Consider the following 20,640-nt stretch of genomic DNA (forward strand, 5'->3'; position numbering starts at 1 on the left):
TGATGACAAAGCCTCCTGTAAAGTCCTGACTGTCATCATTTACACAGGCGGCACATTCACAGCGTTCATAACTGTAAATCACTGTCAAAATCATCAGGAGCGCTGTCACTGTGCTGAACATACACACAAAGACATTTCAGTCAACATTAATGATTCCTCCTCCCTCTGCCTGTTATGTACTGTGACAGACAAAAGGCTGCTTAATATTGCTGTCTCTCTCTATTGTCTCTCTGTCTGTTCCCCGCCCGCCTCCCTCTCTTTCCATCTCGGCTGCCTCACAAACAACTAAAAAACCCCTCGCTCTCTGTGAATTGGCCAGGAAGTGGTGAGAGGATTGTTGCTAAGTGCAGCGCCGCTTGCCTGTCCCTGACATTTAGGCGTTTTTGTTCTGCGTTCCACCAGCAGACAAAAAACCCAGCCAAAGCAGATAAAGCCCATCCTCTCCCAGTCTGCCTGTCTGTCACACAGACACGCTGTTATATCACGGCCTCGCTGGCCTGCGTGGTTATAGTGCATTATTTCCACACAACAGTATGCAGAGGCTGCTCTATTCAGCGCTGCCACGGGATCTGTAGAAGCCAAATCCTTCACCCGATCAGCCAAGAGAGAAAGTCGGCCTGCCAAACAGAAAATACAATAATACTCTCACATGCTGAGACCAGAGAGAGCTTAAAAGAGACTTGCAGAAAACTTTCACGAGAAGGTCGAATATCATCTTTTACACATATTTTAAAGGAAAGTGTAAATGTTTGGAAAGCGGCCACATAACCTCAATGTGTTCTGACCAGGAAGATATTCAAATGTTTGCTTTTCTTCACAAATATGACTTTAAATAACCTTTTTCTGAATCTTAAACTCCTTTAACTGTATGACCTAGAACAGTTTGCAATGCAACAGGAGTTTTTAACAGCAGTGAATAGACAGTTCATATAGTTAAGAGTAATAGCAAGGAAAATTGAAATAGTTTATATGAAAACCTGGTTGAAATATGTGCTAAAGCCTAAAAACAAAGTAGAATTAGCTATTTTATGTTGGTAGAAACAGAAAAAAACTGTTGAAAATCCTGAATATAATGGCTTTTCTAAAAACGTACTCATTATGTAGGAATCTCATTAGATTTAATCTGAAGATCATCCATTCAAAATGTGAAAGAAACCAAAAAATGAAAGCAAAGATGATCAAAAGTTTGGTCAGGAGTTCCCTTCAGAGACATCTAACAATAAGCATTTTTAACATTCTTTAAAGTCTGATAAGATCAGATTGATTTTTCAATCTGGGCCGACACAGACGATAAGTTAGAGAGAAGATGTTGCTGCATTACACGCTGCAGTTCAGTTCAGTTAATGTTCTGTAGGTGGTTTTGGTAGAGTGCAGAAATGCTGTCAAACTGCAGATGGCTTACTGTCGTTCGGTCAGACCAAGCCCAAAAATAAGCGTCTCTAACAGTCTCACCCCCGCTGAGATTCTCTCTGATGAATTGTCAGTTTTTAAAGATTCTCTTAAAGGCAGACTGCAGCAGGTAGTTACTGTGGCAGGAGCTGGACAGACCCTGTGAGTGAACATTTTTAAATCTAGTCTCACGTCTGCTGTGTGTGGGCGGCGAGGAGAACCGGGAAGATGAATAAACGTTCAGTTGTTTCTCGTTTATCTTCTGTGAACAGGCGAGAACCAAAGTCAGTGTGACCTCAGTTTAGAGTGCATCCTGCCCTCTGACCGTGATCCTTCCTTGGATTAAAGTTTATAAAAGAGGCTCCAGCTCTTAATAGAAAAAGAGCTTGTGTGCCTGTGCAGCAGATTGTAAACTTCTAACATGATCACTGTGGAGCAAGGTCAGGAAAGCAGCAGGGTTAGCGGTTTCATTTCCACCGGGGTCATCTATGACAAAAGTGTAAACAGCACAGCGTTGTAATAAACTGTGAGTAAGCCTGCACCTTACAGCACAAGAGAGGCACCAGGAAGATCACATATATGGTCTTAATGCAAAAGGTATCACATTTGCATTACCTATTTTAACTCACTGACTTTGGTACCATGGAAATACATTTGAAGTTATTATTTTGTGATGCTTTTAGAGTCTCTGTCTTTTAATCCTTACTACCCAAACGTATAAAAGTGACATTAAAGCAAAGCCTTAAAGTTTGTTTGAATTTGGCACCAATATCAACTTGGACTCTAAGATGAACTGGTTAGAATTTGATAGTCAAAGGTAAAATGTCATGGGCTGGAGGTTTAGCTCAGTAGTTAAATCTTGTCCCCCATATACTGTACAGAGCCTAGAGTCCTTGAAGCAGGCGGCCAGGGTTCAATTCCAGCCTCCTGCCCTTCACCACATGTCATTCCTCACTCTATCTTCCCAGTTTCTTCGATCTGCTGTCCTATCTTCTAAATAATGACATAAAAGCCCCAAAATGCCTTCATTAGAGTGTTCCCTGCTTGAGATTTTGTGCCTTCCTCTCTAACAGTTCTGCCTTTCTCCCTCCAGCTTCGTAAGGCCATCGAGGGCTCTGTGACAGTCAAAGGGGTCAAGGTGCGTCCTCCTCTCGCCAGCTTCAGGGACAGCGGCACCAGCAGCAGTGAGAACGAAGCCACCGAGCTCCACAAGCTGTGGGACCGCCACAAGAGCATGTCACTGCCCCGCGAACACACCCCCTCTGAGTCCGACGAGAAGTCCCAGTGAGGGAAATGAGAAAAGGAGGAGGAAGACGAAGAGGAGGAGTAGGTGGAGGAAGAGGTGGAGGAGGCACTGAGATCTATAATCCCCCAAAGCCACAAACATGCAAAAATCCTCAGGGCTACGGATCAATATTTAATTCTGGAAAGAGTTCTACTGCTACGCCAGCCTCTTCGTAACTCCACATTTCTCTCCTCATCCACTTCTCTCTCTCCTTCATCCACTTTGCATCACAAGTACTTTCCCCAGGAGTCTTGCACTGACCAAGCCAGACACTCCACGAGGGAGTGGAAGACAACTCAACCTGTGCCCTGCTCTCCATCTTCCCTCGGGAACCTACTGCAGAGCAAATGTGGATCAGGGAGAATAAGAAAATAAGACACACGTTGGTGGAATCCAACAAAGGGAGCGGGAATGGGTTCAAATCTTAAAAAGGGAATTTATTTTCAGCAGATTTTTTTTTTAGCCTGTGTATCGTTAGAGTTTGAATCTTAGTTTGGACCTGCAAACATTTTCTTTTTGAAAGAGTCTTCCACTTGAGTAGAGAAATTCAGAAACATCGACAAGGAAGAATATTGTAAGAGTGTACTGTAAGTGTGAGTGAAGTGAACAAATATGTGTGTGTGTGTGTGTGTGTGTGTGTGTGTGTGTGTGTGTGTGTGTGTGTGTGTGTGTGTGTGTGTGTGTGTGTGTGTGTGTGTGTGTGTGTGTGTGTGTGTGTGTGTGTGTGTGTGTAAGCATGAAGAGGGAGGTTGCAAACATAGGGAAGTGTACTTAGGCCAGGTACAAGAACAAAAATGACTCGAGGGTGTTTTTTAATTTTTGCATTTCGAAAAATCTGTTTAAACGCCAAGAATGAAACTGGATTATCAGGACAGGCGCAAGACAATTTTTTTTAAATCGAGACAATAAAAACGTATTTAAAAAGACTGAGAGATCAATTCACTAAGAAAGGCTGCTGACAGCACCAAGAATTGCGTCTCATTTGCCCCAAATATCTTTGCCATCTTGAGGTCCACTTTGCTCATTACATTTGAGCACAAACACGTTCAGAAATAGATGACGTTTCTCTGCAGTTTGCTCTTGTTTTGGTTCTGATTGTGAAGATGAGCTGTCAGCATCTCCACTATCTGCTGCACAGAGCTGTGCTGTGTGCTATCATCCTGACAAAGCTCAAATCTGTTCACATACAGATGAGGAAGGGTCTTATTACGTCAATTCATGACACAATTTGTGATACAAATTTTACATTCCATAACAAAGATGGATTAAGCTCTTGGCACAAAGCAAAAATATTTCCCAGCTCTTGTGAACACTCTTTGAGATGTGGCTTAAGTAAAATGCATATGGAGTATGTCTAGGAAACAGCCAATTTAGCCACAAATGAAATATTTTAAATATGCACAAGCTATTCCTCCGCACAGAGATGCTATTTCCTCTGCAGCATAGATCAGAGTGCATTTAACCCTTCATGTGCACTCAGTAGATTTGACAGTGTGTTTTTGTCTCATTTGCACGGGTTTAGCAACCCTGAAAGCTTCCCTAAATGTCGATAAATTGTTGAAAAATCAAGAATAAAGTTAGACCTTTAGTGTGAGTGCAAGGCATCAGAAAACATAAACAAAAGGAGGGTAAAATTTTGCATTTTTGGAAACATAGTCAAAAAGTTATAGATTCAGAGCTTGATCCAAAACGTAGCTGGTGATGGTTGAAATCCTTTTGGATCAAGCTCTAGATGACCCTGACCTGGATTACTGAGAACCTTCCAAAACAAATATTTTCTTACTTCAAATTTTTCTTTTTTTTCTACCTGGCTGACAAGAAATGCAAAATTAGCTAATCCACCTCACCTCTTTTGATTTTGTACCTGGCCAAAGTACTCTTCCATACGAATGACTATTTCTTAATTATTTGACTGTCTTATGATGAACACATTCCAGTCTTTGTTTTCCATTTTGAATCGTTATATTTCCGGTTGATCAGGTGGTCTGGGTTTAACTGGAATTTGCCATGGCGCCATTTCTCTGTAAATTACACTACAGTCGGTCCAGCTGAGAAGTTTGGACCACGGGGACGGATGCCTTATTTTTATGTTTTATTGTTTCTTAATCAATGCTCTTCCTCATCTCTTCACTCATGAGTTTTCTTGGTTAGATTGAGAGTACAGTCTATGCAAGCAGTCATACCTGTAGGCAGCAGCAGAGGCACCTGTAGCTCTTTTCAGAATGTACACTCCTCTCATACTGTAGCTACAGCCTTACATTACAAAGAGACTTTAGAAACGCACAAACAGGACAGTGGCGAAGCACTCCGAGATTTTTCTGCTTATCTATATATAGCTCTTAATAACTGCTTCTGCAGAAGGTTGGGCGGATGGTGAGAGCAGGAAGCGAGGGAGAGACGGAGAACAGGGAGTAAATGGATGGCTGAAAGAACGAAGACATCATTACCTAACCAGCTGCTCTGGGCCCGCTCATCAATCCATCTTTGATTTCCCTGTTAGCCAACCACCATCGCTATCACAGACACAGTAGCACCCTCCTCCACCAGCTGTATGATGTAATGGTTCAGGGCTGATTTCTGATCTTGTTGGTAACATATACAACACCCCATGGCTTATGTAAGGGGCCTGATTAATGCAGTTTGAGTGATGTTTGGTCAGTGTTGCCAGATGGTCGATATCAGTCATATTTGTGCAATTATTTTAACGCCATGGTTGAAGATTGATTATTCAAAAATATGCAATGTGTACACTAATCTTGGCAAGTAAAAAGAAAACACTCACAGCAGCAATCTCAAGAGCTAAAAGATGACTTCAGGGCCAACAACTGCAGTTCATATTTATGACCACTAGGGGCTTCTTCAAACGTGAGTCAATCTACATAGAGCCCCATTTTAAGAGGCCCAACTTCACACCAAAAGAACCAGTTTTGGTTTTTGTTGCAAAAATGCCGATCACTAGCACCTTCTTGGGGTGAAGCCAACCATTAATGTTATATTAAGGATTAATTACGGGTGTGGCCACTGAGATTCAAATATAGAACATTGGCTAAAATCCTCTAGGGGCCCCCAGATTGGCCTCCCATGCATTGCCATTTGCAGCATGTCACTCCTCAGTTTGTCTTCCCTGTTTCAGACTCGTTCCAACGTCACATCCCTCAGGAAAGGCGTGGGAAAAAAATGAAATCATCTTCATAAAGATATAATTTTTTTTACTTCACTAAAATATGAACCAAAGAGTCTGTGCTCCTTCTGTTTTATTGTCCAGTGGATTTTAGTATAATATAAGTCAAGCAGGACTGCTGACTCAGCATTTCCACGTATTGTTATCCAGTTCTTTATTATGATAAATTAGCACTTCATGGCTGGTAAGGGTACCATACCTGTTAGCTGCTGGATCAATAGTTTTGGTATATTTATGACTTTTCCCTGCATAAAATAATCTTTAAGTTACGTACATGGGGCACAGAGGCTAATTAACTAGCTTTGTCACCTGAGAGGTGAAATGTTATCTCAAGACACTTTACAAACAGAGCGCACTGTCGTTAACCATGTAATTTGCCTTCTTATGAGTATAGCCTTTGCCAGCTCAGAACACCAACCTAACCCATACATTGGAGCTTTTCTTCCTCTCAGTCATTGGTTTAACTCTGTGTGTAAAGGGAATAATGTCCGATTTTCCTTTGACGATGGAGCCTGTGCATCGGTAATGTGGTGTAAATTACATAGTTTTCCCTTACATGTAGTATCAAGGCCCTTCCCATATTGTTTAAGTATATTTTACATTTTTGGCGACATTATAGTAATAATAAGTTAAAGTGATACTACTGAATGTCCATCTGGCAACATTGAGCATGTTTCAGCGAGATTAACGAGCATGAACACACATTGAGAAATTCACAGCATTGAGATGTCAAAAATGAAATTAAGCTATTTACGAAGAACATATTTAACCAGTTAATGTCCAAACATCGTTAAATTACAGCACCGTCCAACACGGTTTACATGAAAATGTAAATCTGGACTCTTTAATGTTTTACGTGCAGCCTAGTTTCTGGTTCAGCAAGCACTCCAACATGACAGATGATGTATACATACTGTGTATTTAATAATTCATGTCTTCCATAATGCTTGATGCTTGTTGGTACGCTCTCAGCTCATCGAAAGAAACACATTGATTTATTTACCCTCGCCTAGAGCCCTCCATCTTTTCTTCCACCTCCTTTCACTCATTTCAGCTACTGACCACAAATTCATTCTCCAAGACACACTCCTTTTTATATACTTTTGATGCTTTTTTAAGACCAGGCGAGAATGTCCACTACTACCTACTAGCTCTATTTGGAGGCCTTAAATATGCACTCATAGCCAGCTACATTGTGGGAACTTAGCATTTGTTGCATCGCATGGATTTGATTTTTGGTGGTTTCTTGTCTTGCTGCATACCACTGAAAGTGAAGAACACAGTTAACAGCATGGCTTTGCATGCCAAGAGAGCATGTAAGATTTGTTTAATATGATCAAAATGTACCAAAAACTAAACTTGACAGAAGTGATTATGGGACGAATGAATGATGTTTGCCATAATGTGCCTGTATGTTGTTTGTCCTCACAGTATCTTATTTTATACTTAATGTTAGAATCATTTGATCGGCATCTTTCATTCATCCAATGAGCTTTATTCATTGCCTGATTTTGAGCTGGGGATGGGTTAGCAAATTTGTGCTCATAGATTAATATATTTAACATCATCTCTGTAATATAAAATCATAATTTAATGTCTTAACCAATCTTAAATTGTTGACTATTCTCTGTTTGAAAGAGATTTGGGGGTCTGGTTTTATACTATGTGTTGTATTTTTATCACATTTGAAGATCGAAGGTTTGATTTTAATGCTGTCTTTTTTTATTATTGTTATTTTTTTTAATCTTTTGACATGCTGTCTGAAACATTTCTACTAAGACAAGTGCAAATGACACTAACAGGGTGACGGCAGGAATTAATGGCCTGACAGGAGAGCAGAGAAACAATGTAAACGTAAAGCAAGGGAAGATGTTAAAGAAGAATTATGGACTTTTTAACTAGACTTTTCACATATTTGGGGTCTGAATGACTGATAGGTACAAAAATGTCTTTAAATGGCATCTGTAGATCACAACTACAATTGCTGCAATGAATCTTGAAGGGGAAATGTTCCCTATGAAAGTACCAAAACCTTTAAAAAGATAGACATTTGAGTTAAAGAGCTCTGTGCTCTTTGAAACCATAAAAAATATGGTTATGAGTTATTGTTGGTAGATTTAATGACTGTTTTCATGCTAACCAGTCACCTTCTCTTGTCTTAAAAGTCAAAGGATGGGTTTTTAATCATGATTTAATTGCAGAATTTTTGGGAACACGTGTTTCCTGTGATGCAGTGTGCTTGCATTCATGGTTGCACTCCAACACAGTACATGGCAGTATAATGCCAAATTAAAGAGGTGGAGGTGGTTCTTGAGGCCATACCAGTTGAAGACCACTGACCTAAAGGTTAAAAAAAATAGGATGAGGGATTTTTCGGACACATTTCCTTAAAAGATGACTTTGCATCCACCACAGCTGGAGCTTTGTTTCCAGGCATTGTGTTTATCAGTTATTCAGACCTCATTATAAGTCAAATCGGGATTCATGTTTGTTAAAAATACAAGAATTCTCCTTTATTGTTGACGAGACCAGCATGAGGTGAGCTGGTGACATGTCCATTCCACAAGTGCCTGCATCACTCCTCTTCCTCCTCAACAGAAAAAAAAGCAATCCACAAGTGCATGGTCTTGTAGTCTTACGCATGCAGACAAGGCACTTTCACATACACACACACGCACACACACACACATAGAGAAAATGTAAGCAGGGTGGATGATGTGTCAGCCCGGTGTGCAATTATCACCATGACGACCTGACGTCGAGTCCCCTCTCCTCGTCTGCTCGCCCCAGGGACAGGCCAAGATCCACTCGTCTGATCTGAGTCTGTTCATTTGTTTGTGCTTTTCATCGATTTTCATTACTCTGCCGTCTGCTAGAGCCTTCCCCTCCGCAGACATTTCATCTCACTCCTAACAGACAGACATATACAGACGTGGATGCATATTTATTAGTGTGTATTAATCAAAGTAGAAGTTGTAAATTTTTTGTCTCATTCTTTTTATGGACGATCTACTCGTAGGTAATCGACTTTGTGCAATAACAGTTGTTCATCTCACTTTGTAACCCAGTTTTAATTGATGACATGAATGCAAGATAACCTTATTTTTGTAAAGAAACCTGAAAAGTGTAAAAAGATGTATGTATATGAGGAGAAGTGACGCTCACACAGGAGCTTGTGTGTGATAACGAGATGTCTGAATGACGGTTTAAGAGGGAGGGTTTCCCAGAGTCAGCAGGACGGAGGCTGTCATCACCTTTAGGTGTTGTTAATTTGTTCAAGATGAAGAAACGTCTCAGATTCCTCATTCTGACTTTGGGCAACCTTCCCAATCTGATCTTAGAGGCTCTGTGGTGACTCCTGCTGCATGAACTGTTGCTCTGATACAAGCCCCTCCCCCCTCAGGCACTGATGCCAAGTCAGTGTTATCATGCTCTCCTCTCTTTAAATCTGAGGGGGTTTGATAAGACCACATACGCACATCAGATGTTGAGGGTTATCTTTTATCCACTCCTTAGGGCTCTTAGGGACTGTATATTGTACATACTGGAGGCCTCTACGACAGTAAACCCACAGGGCCAAACCAGGCGGAGCTGAACAAAATCCAGAGATATTTTTCACACAGAAAAATGAAAATTTGTTTTGTATATCAGGGATGAATAAATGAAATTTTAACAAACAGGATGACACTGTCTCTTTTTTTTATTTCTCCATGGGCTCATGTTGTTTCTGCTGCTGTCATTATCTCTGGTCTGTCCTCCTCTGTCTCTTCAGTAACAGCTGCGATGCACCTGGAGTGCTGTTTTTGTCTCATGCTGATACTCCCTGTGGGGAAGCAAACACAGTTATACCATAACAATGTTCACATTATTCAAATTTTCACTCAAATGTTTTATTAGCACAGAATTCAAAACTTTTACATGAACCAAGCCATACTCAATACGCAAGTTCATACCTCCAAAGTTCAGTCGGCCCAGTCTACCTCAAAGAATAAAGATTTAATGATGGATATTTCTTGCTATTTTCAAGGCTCACTGTTTTACATGAACATTTTAACAAGCAGTTTTTGGAAAATGTTCATTTTTGGATGTTTATACATTTGTTTTGTATCAATTTGCGAAATAAAGTCAGTCCTTGTATCATTAAATTAAAGTATTAGCCATTATAACCACATGCAAAGAGAATTGTGTTCAAACCATCGACTGTTATCAACAGACTGACATCAAACTTACAGGCCTGAATGAAAAGAACAGCAGTGCTTAAATAAAAAATGTCTCATGTTCAGGAGGGAGCATCGAAGAAAGAAAGAGCACCAGTGTGTTCAAAACTTCAACAAACCAGTTCGGTAAGAAATCTGAATTTTGAGCTGTCCTTGAACCTATCACGCATTGTTACGAGCTGCTTATTGGCGTATACAGCTGTCAATCATTGAGGGAGAGCCAATCACAGACGTTTCTCCTAACATATCGCGTGTAAAGGGGCGGGAAAGAAAAGTAGCATGAGATGAGAACAGACAAAACTCTGCTAATTGCGTCTTTTAAGTTTATATAAGTACAGCTACATACGTTCTGTATCCACGTACTCTAAGTTTGATTGTTCTATATTAACAAATGAGTTAATTTGAATCCATGTCAGCCTTTAAATGAGTTATTGGCGCTAAAACAGTGACGAAGTTGTAAGCTAACAACGCTAATTAGCAAGAGAAACCCCATTACTGCACAGAAGTAAGTGTACATTTAGTTTTAAACTTTAATAATATTTGCATTTAATTCAAGAGGAAGTCACAGTTTAATGTTGGTTGTGATTTGTGAATAGTGTGCTTCGGACCTGCTACCCAGCCATGATGGTTCCGTGAAGTACTCAGGCCGGAAGTGATTATCATCACAGGAAACTGAACTCTACAGGACAAGAGGATCAGAATAACCTACAACCCCTGGGTGTCAAAGCAACTGTGAGTACTGAAAATCATTAAAAAACAAAAGATAACCCTAACCTTAGAGAAATAAGCCATTCAGACCAGAATCAGGCAGTTTATTTTTGCAGTAAAGATGGGCTCTTTTGGACCATTTGACATCAATACCCAGAATGCATTTCTCAAGGTGTATGAATCTAGTGTGTTTATTTGCACAACACACTTAAAGTAATTTCTGATCCAATAAGGTCTTCATGGTTTAATAATCATGGTCCCTTTTAAAAGTATGCATAATGTATGTTTTAAATAATCACAGCAGCAACCCATAGTTCCCTGTGGAAAGGAAAATCTTCCTTAAAGTGTCAAGTAGTGACATATGTATTGCTCTGTCTACAGATATACTGACTCCACTTAGTAATATATATAATGGGAGCAAGATATTAGGAGCACTTCACAAAATAATGCTCTCTAGTTCCCCGCTACCACCAATCAGTGTTTTCTGCCCCTCTGTCTAGTTTCTCTGCAGTCACAACATACAGTACATGCACACACACAAATACACACATACCTTGATTGTGTTGTTTTGCTGGAGAGCATCTGGACTGTAATGGGCAGAAAGAGAAAGAGTTAAAGCTTAATGAGCTAAATGAGTTTATTCGTTAAGTAGGCTGCAGCTCGGTCCCTAGCTGGGCTTTAGGTGGGAACATGAGACCCTCTCTGGAGAGGCAGAGCGTGCTGTGCCTGTCTGTCTGCCTGTCTGCCTGTCTGTGTGTGTGTGTGTGCGTGCGTGCGTGCGTGCGTGCGTGCGTGCGTGCGTGCGTGCGTGCGTGCGTGCGTGTGTGTGTCTATGTTCTAAAGATCGTTGAAGACTTTTTTTGAAGCTTCCATTGTGGTCTACATGTCCCATATAATCTTTAATCCACTGTAATCTCACTGCCAGTTACTAGCTGTAGTGATGACACTAACACCTTGATATCCTGTTACACAACAGGGTTATCAACATGTGTGTGTGTGTGTGTGCAACAGCATGCAAGTCTGAGCGTGTGTGTGTGTGTAAGTCCTCCCAGACGGAGACAGAAAAGTCAAAGCAGAGTTGGAACAAAGCACAGCTGCAGCAGCGATATTGCGATGGATGAGGTTAGAAGCACATGAGTGGCGCAGAGCAGAGCGCCATCTGTCAGCGCTGACGCCGCCCTCTCTCTGATGAATACTGAATAAAGGTGTCACTCAAAAAAAGTCCTCCTAGTCTCAGTAATTGCTACAGTGTAGGAAGTGCTCGTCTCACATGGAGACAGATTGATGTAATGGCTGGTAAGAGGTGCAGACAGGCCTCTGGAGACAGACACTCTCTGCTCTCTGTCTGCGTGTGTGCATGTGTCTTCGTCAATGGCACGCCTCCTAACAGGGAGAGAAAATGTCAATAAAAGTGTTCGACGCAGTTCATGTGTTATTCTGCAGAGAGTCTGCTGCATGAGTTACAGTAAATGTGATCACACACCAAAAAAAATCAAACATACACATAATGAAAAAATACAAAACACAGAAGGATTCGTATGAAATTACAAAAACTTTATTTTACATGTCTTCTGAAAAGAGCTGAAGCACTCAGACCAACTCATTTAATCCTATATTTATGAGACTGTTCAGCTTTAAAGAAGTGGTAATCTATTTTGAAGTGAGTTGTGTGATTTATCTGTCTAAAGTAGAGATGCACCGAAACAACACGGCCAAAACAGAATGTTGTGATGATGCAAGCAAAAACTGCGGCCAGTCCGGCTTGTCTGGATGAAGGCCAACATGTCTGCATCTGTTCTTCCTTTAATTGCAGCACTAAAGTGTCTTCTAAGCATAGAGGTTGAGACGGACCACGGAGTGCAAACAATGAAAAGTACACTCTGAGAGTCTGTCAGCACACGTTTCACTGAGATCTATTCAGATCCCCTGCACTTCATCACGACTGTACTTGATCCACATTATAAAGATCATTACTTGGATGTGGGAATAAAGCAGCGCGCATGAGAATTGATCCAGGCCGCGGTGGATGAAGAGAACCTGCTTGGAGACGGAGAAGCACACAGTGCAGGAGAAGGAGATCAGAGCGCTGAAAAAAGGACTCATCTATCTGAACCAGATGAGGGGCATGCACCCTCGTTGTCTGATATGTTCAATGAGATCCTTGATTTTAGTGAGGTTAGCACACAGTCAGAGCCATAAATGCAATGGTACTAATAATTGGCATAATCATTTATTTCGGTGTTTCGGTTTTCGGCCTTGGTTTCCTCATTTTCAGTTTTCGGTTTTCGGCCAAGAATTTTCATTTCGATGCACCCCTAGTCTAAAGTAAGTGTGACACCCTCAGGAGATGATGGTCAGCTTCCCTTCGTTTTTTATAATCTCAAAGCAGGCTTTCTCACAGTAGGTGGAATTAATTGGGGTCAAAGGTGAGCTTCACTGCGATACATGGGGACACTCTGTGACTCTGGTTCACCCAGCTCTGTGGTCCTGTGGACACTAACAACCAGGGTACCATCAGGATTAATGTTCCCACTGACAGACAAGGGGTCCATATCCTCTGGGAGCAGGGACTTATGGGTAAAGGTGTCACTGACGCTTCCATCATCTAGGATCTGAAACACAGAGACAGAAAGTCAGAAAAGTAAAGCTGGAGCTGTGGAAGGAGGGAGGAGAGAGTTGTCAGAAAGGAGGATGATGAAAAGAAAGCTCATTGAACTGTGGAGAAGAGGGAGAAACGGAGAGAACAGCATCAGGGCCAAGAGAGGTGTGAGGCCGAGAGGAGAGGGTGAGAAGCAGTGAACGTAAGAGATGTGAGAGGTCAGTACTGCTGAGCCAGAGAGAGAGAACGAGTGAAAGAGAGGAGATGAACACTGACTAGTTTCCTCTGAAGGCTTTTTCTGCTTACGTCTTTTTTGGGCGAGTTCAATGTCTGCTGATTTTGGCCAATTTGTCTGCTGACCCAAGTTAAAACGATCTCTCTTCACTGCTTCGGATGCTCTCTCTGCTAATTCTTCTTCTTTCACTCTCTCACTTTTTAAACATGATTAATGTCAAACTGTGAGCGAGCAGAGAGGGAGAGAGAGACGGGCAGCAAGCAGCTTGTCTGCAGTTTAACTGACAGCAGTGCAAATTCAGACACTGCTGGACCTGGAGAGGTGCTGGTACCCTAATTCAGCAGCTGCATGACACAAGTATTGCCTGAGTGTTGGACACATCTATATTTATCATATCCTGGTTATATGCCCCTCTGTTAGAGCACACTGCCTTTCCTGGTTTCACTTGAGTTTCACTTGTTTTTGTTATTTCAATATCTTATAAAAGACTTGCATGCCTTTTTGAGTTCTTTAAATGCATAATCTTTGCTTTTCCTTGTGATATTATGACCTGTCTGTTTTTAAAATGCTGTGAGGAAGTTTCAACCAGTTACAAAACAGACCAACTTATATTGATGTCTCAGACTATTTCTGTATACGTAGTTACCTTATTTACTATTGAAACAGCCTTGTTTCCACTTCCCACTGCAAAGATGCATAGTTCAGTCAGACAACTCACGTTTAAATTGTTTATTGTAGCAGCAAAAACATATCCATGTTTGGCGCCCAGGCTCCGGCCTCATCACTCCCTGCAGAAAGTTTACATGCAGACATTGAGGAGTGATGAGCAAAACATACTAAACACCCCCGGAGCCTGCAGGTGGAAGCTTGGGAGGCGGCGGGGAAGAAGAAATATCAGCAATGGCATGCAGCAGCAGAGTTGTTGACAGGCAGAGGGAGAGATGGGAGATTTTTCCCAGTTTAAATAGACCGCCAATTTGAGAGGCAGAGGGCAGGATTGGATGATGGATAAGAGAGTGGGACATGTGACGTGTATGGCATTGCAGCTCGAGTTGTCTGCCTGAACTAGCTCGCAGGCGTCGCTCCATTAAGAAAACATTAGCCAGCTTGTTATTGTTTTTTGTTATACAGTACAAAAAAGCTAAAACCCTGAATGCACCTTTAAGACATATTATGTTGCCGTGTTACAAGGGAAGCAGTGTCACTAGATGGCGCTTTGTTTTTTTCCTTGAAGTCAGTGTGAGTGGCCCTCTCACTGTATCCAAGCTCATGCTTTCTTTTGCTTCTGAACTCAACAGTAACGTTAGGATTTGTGCGACTACTTTTTACTCGTATCATCAAATAGTGATCGTTCAGCCGGGCTACATAAGGTCGGTGTGTAGTTTATAAGAAATGACAAGTATCGTGTGAACTCTGGCCACATGTGATTGTCCAGTTTAGGCTAGCTTCTGTCTGCAATGCTTTCAAAAGCACCATTTATAAAAAAAAGTACAGACCCAAACTGTTACAAAAAATACTTCCAAAGCTCCCCCTAGTGACTGTCTGCAGTACAGGCCATAAACCCTGCCTCCCTCATGTTAACAGACGGAGCATGGGTCAAACTATAAAATTTAAATACACATGAAATAAATGTTTCTAAAACATGGTTTCCATCATTATAGTTACTTCTTATCGAGCTGATTTATATTCAAGTAATCATTTTTTATATGTTATTATTAATTACTAATTGATTAATTGTAGGCGTGACCCCAAATAATAATAATAATAATAATAATAATACATTTTATTTATAAAAGCGCTTTACAGTAAAATACAATTATACAATAGGAAAGCAAAGGAAAACAGTGCAAAAAAAGCAAAGAAAAGCAAGGCAGCAAAATAAAACAAAACAAGAAAAAAATCAATCAATTATAGTTTAAAAGCCTTTCTAAATTGGTGTGTTTTGAGTCCGGATTTGAATTTGGTGAGTGAGGGAGAGAATCTGAGGTGTTGGGGGAGAGAGTTCCAGAGGGTGGGGGCAGCGACAGAGAAGGCCCTGTCCCCCCAGGTTTGGTGCTTGGGTTTGGTGAAAGGGGTGAGGAGGTTGGCGTTGGTGGAGCGGAGGTTGCGGGAGGGATTATATGGCTGCAGAAGGTCAGTGAGGTAGGAGGGAGCTAGGTTATGGAGGGCTTTATAGGTGATGAGTAGGATCTTGTACTGTATTCTGAAGGGGATGGGAGTCGAATATTCGACGATTCGTTCTAATGAGCCTTAGTCGACTGCCAATCTCATAGTCGAATATTTGCATATGAAACGTGGATCATTCCATTCAAACCATGGGGGTGCTCAATGTCTAATTTTACACTATTTTCCTGTTTCCTGTAAAAAATAGTGTCTCATTTAGCCTTTTTTTGAATAAATATAGACTTACTTAATGTAATTCTGAGAACAGCTCTTGAAGTGTTAAATCTCCTTAAAGTGGTAATTAAATCTCCCCTGGTAATTAAAGGTGGACTCTCCCATTTAGCGGGAGCTGTGGAGCAGACGTACTTCAGCTGGTCTTTAAATCTTTCTACGTTCATGGCAGCTCAAAATGTCAGGAAATAAAACTTCAGTTGATCCTAAAAAATAGTCATGAAGATGAGGAGCAGCTTCATGAAGAGGGCTGTGAGATCAAGGATTACCAGACCACACAAAAACTGTACGGGGCCAAAAGAATGAGCAGGAATACCCAAAGCTGTCTGAAGCCTCAAAAACAATCCACAGCATCCCATCCACCTCTACACCATCAGAGAGGATATTCTCAAAGACAGGATTTACAGAGACGCGATGAAAGACTGTTTTAAAAGGTTCTGTTAAGAGATTTAAAAACCCTCTAGCTGGTTCAGGTTTGATTTTGAACATTATACAAATGTTTAGTCTTAAGTTGGACAAACTACCCTCTGCAGTGCTGCTCTCCACTGTGTGAACACTGTTTAAATATCTCCTGATTCATTATTCTATAGTGGAGCGTTGTTCCATGTTTAATGGATGGTGGCCTTATTTGAGTTTTCTCTCCTTCATCACCTCGTTGTTTTTGCAATATAGATTTAAAAAATCTAAATTTTATATTTATAATATTCTGTTGTCCCTTTTACTTTAAGCTACGAGTCTCTTAATTGTAAAGGGTTATGTGTAATATTGTCATGCGGTCACCATCATGCAGACTTTGGGTCAATAATGAAAAACAACAAACATTCGACTATTAGTCGACTATGGGCAAAATCTGATGGATCAGATTTGACTAAGCAAATCCTTAGTCGGGCTCACCCCTAATTAATTGATGATGTAACATGCTGCTGAATGGTTAAATACCAAGACATTAGTCCATCATTCCATCAACTCCTCTGTACCTCTGATTGATGCACACAGTCATGTTTATTTGCTCTCTACACATAATACAAGCTAATATCAGGAGTGTAGAAACACACACACACACACACACCTTTTGGGCGTGAATGACGACATGTTGGTTGTAGGCCATCACCACGATGTCATGCGGGTCAAACCGGCTGACATCAGCGGACACGTAGTAGGTGTTCCCCTGACAGCGCACGCCACCTCCTGTGCTGCTCTGCCGGGCTGTGAGTGCACCACCCGGAGGAGCTACAGGGGAAAAACACGGGAATAATAAGGAACAAAGAATAGAAAGTCTACATCAGAATATATCATTATGCACTTTTTGGATCTTCGTGAAATCAAATCTTATGTTTGGATATAAAAGAAGCTCTATTCCCAAATCAGTGCTTCATTTACTTATTGTTTCACACACTTCTGAAATTTGTATGTTTTTCTTTTATTAGATATGATTATTGAACGTTCTTGGTCTTAACTTTCCAGCCAAGCTTTATTACTCCATGATTCTTTATGTTTAGACTCGAACACAAACACATTTAGTAGCAATAAGAGACTCAGGCTTCTGCTTTTAGTTGTACATTTATTTTACTGTCTGCCTGGGAGGAGCTTTTTCACTGAAGTAGAGACTCAGGAGAAGCATCCAACACGTGCATCGTCTTTATTATTTGATTTGGCATGTGGGTGCTGAAATGTTCCACGTGAGTCTGTGAAATCAAGTTAAAACTCAATTATTGATTACACTGTAATCGTCCTGAAGAGTCACACTGGTCATAAACCTTTGTTTTATATCCTGGTTGTTAATTCTTTGTGCAGCAGCAGAACTGTATTAACACTTCGTAATAATTCTTTAAAAGTGCCTGTATTTTATGTTAGCACTTCACTTTCTCCACCTTTGCTTCAGTTCTTTATGTGACCCAGTAGACCACGACTGGAACCAGCTCTTCTCCCACAGAGGCTGTTACGACTCCAGCTCATTACTTCCTCTGAGCTGCGGGTCTTTTTCTTCTCTGTGGCGTTTTTTCTTTGTGTGGAACTAATGCCTCTCTCCTGCTGGTGCAGGAAATAAATGAAAAAAGGCTCTGTGCCCTGAACCTCAAGAAATTCTGCCAATGTGTCCATGAACAAGGCACGAAAGCTCCAGGAGCTGCTCCAGTGGAGCTTTTATGAAGGATGAGAAAGGATGAGTCAGTGAACAACAGAAACACATGTTTCAGTCTGACAACTCACGCTGTAGTGTTCTGAAATGTTTGTTGCAGCATCATAACATGTTTGGTGGCTTGGCCTCGACCTCCTCACTCTTTGCTGGTTCATTTTAAAACGCAGGAATTAAAGGTGTGGTGAGAGAGTATCTTAAAACTCTTGTTAGAGCCTGCAGGTGGATGCTGGGTGAAAAGGTGGGGCTGAGAGTACGAGCACAGCACTGGTGCACGACAGAGTCACTGATAGGGCAAAAGGATGGACTGAGAATCTTTGAGTTTCAATAGATTGCCAAATTGGGAGGACATGTCAGGTATGGAATCAGTGCAGCTTAAGTCGCTTGCCTGAAGTAGCTTGCAGGCATAGCTTTATTTATTACATGTAGATCTATCTAGATTTGATTTTCAAGGACTTGTTGTCGTTCTCCTGTGATTTTGGTGTTCCTTTGGACAATATATTCTGGAGACGTTGAAATGTCACCCACATCGTCATTCAAAAAGCAGATTGTCCCTGTGCATTTGAGTTCTAGAGCCTTCAACTAAATATTCAGCCAGCAAATTGTAGTAATGTGTATTTATAAGTTTTCAGAGCTGTGTTTTTTTTCCCTTTGGGCAGCTAACGGGTGACGGAGACAGTGTTTCCTATAATTTTAGCTGTTTGCTTCTAATGTAAAGTTTTGGATAAAGCCTCAGACTTAAACAATGAAAGTTCAAAGATGATGTTCAAAAAGTTTTGTGGGTTATAAGTAAAAAGCAGGTCTCAAGTTTTCAGATCTTTCCACAGGATAATGAAAATATACTTCTGTTTTGAGCTTCATTACACATCGTCTAATACTCTTAATACTTAAATATCTGTCCATGGTTCTAAAGTAGCATACAGTAATTCATTGAGTTTAGGGAATGTCAAGGATTTGGGGTTAGGGATTGAAGCACATGAGGCTCCACAGAATAAAAAAGAGGCACGGTGCAGCAAAGAAAAAGTATGTTTTTGTAAACTTTGTCTCTTTTCATGCTGTGAACTCAGTTTAAACTGTAAGATAGTGGCTTATTTTAGTGTGAACACTGGCTAGCAGCATCTGTATGTCAGGAGCTTCCCATAGAAACAAATGACACTTCATTAAACCTGATAAAAACGACATGGTATTGGAAGTTACAAGGAATCCAGTTTTCCTTACCAGCGTGTCCAAAGGAGGGTCTGCTGCACCTGTTGAAGGGGGCCAACAGGCTTGGACTCCCGGGTCCCTCTTCTCCAAACAGACTGGAACAATCAGCCGAGTCGAGAAACGGCTCAAAAGTGGATCCAGGGAATCAGATGATCCACCCAGTGAGCCCTCTGACCGATAGGAGCTGGAGGAGCTGTAACGCGATGAAGAGTGGAAGGACGAAGATGACCTACGACTGGAGGATGTCAGCGAAGCCATCGAAGAGAAATTAAAGCAACTTTTCAAACTTTCTCTCAGATTAAATTTCTGTGAAGCTCTGAACAAAAGCTGAGAACAAAAAGGATGAACTGAAGGTTACACCAAACTTTTCTCCATTAACTGTCCTCTGGTCTTTGTTGGCGTGTCGTATAAAGCCCTGGTGCATTGTGGGTCAGTAGAGCACAGCGTGGGCTCCATCCCGTTCCTCCTTTAGCCATAAATGGCAGTTTGTCTGACCACTGGTGCCAAGAATGTAACGGTCACTCTGATAAGGGCTGGAGACCCCTTCTCTTTCAGACTGCAGAGATAAGGCTGAAGAGGGCCTCTTGGAGACAGATCCAGCATGTGGTCAGAAATAGCAAAGTGTTTGAGTGGTCAGGTCGTCCGTTAGACTGACTGAACGTGCAATGTGAACACTTTATCAATAATGCAAGAAAAACTGGCCGTTTATGTGCCATTCACCTGCGAATGGAGTAAGAGAGTTCAAAGCTGTCATGGAGAGTGCTTCATGAGGGAACAAATTCAAGGCCAAAATCTGAAAATGTGCAAAATGATTTCACTCTGACAAAATCCAAAAATATAACCACCTCCTGCGACACCAACTTTCTCTCTTAAAAAATGGAATTTGCTTTACTGCATGTCAACAATGGCATTCAGGACTGTCATATGAATACTTTTCTTTGTTGATGATGTGAAATGACACTTAGCATTATCATCATTCCTCCCTCTGGTTAATACAGTCTCAGTGTTTGCAGGCGCACTTCATACGTTAGCTGTAAAGTTGAAACAGTGCCGTTAACAGACGCAGCATACATCAACATGACAGTTACAGCGTCCTTCTGTGAAACATGCATTAATAAATCTCCTAACTCATATTTATGATCATACTTTAATAATTCTGCCCCATAAAAGCTCTTACATTTTTTTACTTATTTAGTATTTTTATGATTCCTTGTTTCAAAGGTTGTCCAAAAGATGAAAATCGACATAAAAAATAACATATTCAAGCTCCACTTTTTAATCAATGCAAATGT

The 20,640-nt window shown here is 41.1% G+C and overlaps 2 protein-coding genes and 2 long non-coding RNA genes across 5 annotated transcripts in view; 2 read left to right on the forward strand and 2 right to left on the reverse strand.

Annotated features, from left to right (window-relative positions):
• The window catches only part of clcn2c (chloride channel 2c), a 205,335-nt gene extending 195,800 nt beyond the window's left edge, over positions 1–9,535 (forward strand). The window contains exon 23 of the mRNA XM_034701145.1: positions 2,483–9,535. Within this exon, the coding sequence (XP_034557036.1) occupies positions 2,483–2,677 (195 nt within the window). The 3' untranslated portion in view covers positions 2,678–9,535. The remainder of the gene's footprint in view (positions 1–2,482) is intronic.
• Positions 9,536–9,537: 2 nt separating this feature from the next.
• LOC117825345 lies at positions 9,538–10,187 on the reverse strand. 2 transcript variants are annotated; one of them, XR_004633835.1, is made up of 2 exons: positions 10,086–10,187; positions 9,538–9,678 (listed from the first exon to the last, which is right to left on the reverse strand). It is a non-coding gene; the product is annotated as an uncharacterized LOC117825345 (long non-coding RNA). The 2 variants fall into 2 exon arrangements; XR_004633834.1 differs by lacking the exon at positions 10,086–10,187 and adding an exon at positions 9,809–10,075.
• Positions 10,188–10,336: 149 nt separating this feature from the next.
• Positions 10,337–20,640, forward strand: part of LOC117825344 — a 72,364-nt gene continuing 62,060 nt past the window's right edge. The window contains exons 1-2 of the long non-coding RNA XR_004633833.1: positions 10,337–10,577; positions 10,669–10,804. This is a non-coding gene — a long non-coding RNA (uncharacterized LOC117825344). The remainder of the gene's footprint in view (positions 10,578–10,668; positions 10,805–20,640) is intronic.
• Positions 13,031–19,727, reverse strand: LOC117825343 (heat shock protein beta-7-like). The gene is given in 4 exon segments (XM_034701150.1): positions 13,031–13,392; positions 17,078–17,238; positions 19,361–19,480; positions 19,483–19,727. Coding segments are annotated over 4 exon segments (597 nt in total). The 5' UTR covers positions 19,607–19,727; the 3' UTR covers positions 13,031–13,200.

Source organism: Notolabrus celidotus, chromosome 14 (assembly GCF_009762535.1).
Source record: "Notolabrus celidotus isolate fNotCel1 chromosome 14, fNotCel1.pri, whole genome shotgun sequence".
Classification (NCBI taxonomy): Eukaryota; Metazoa; Chordata; class Actinopteri; order Labriformes; family Labridae; genus Notolabrus; species Notolabrus celidotus.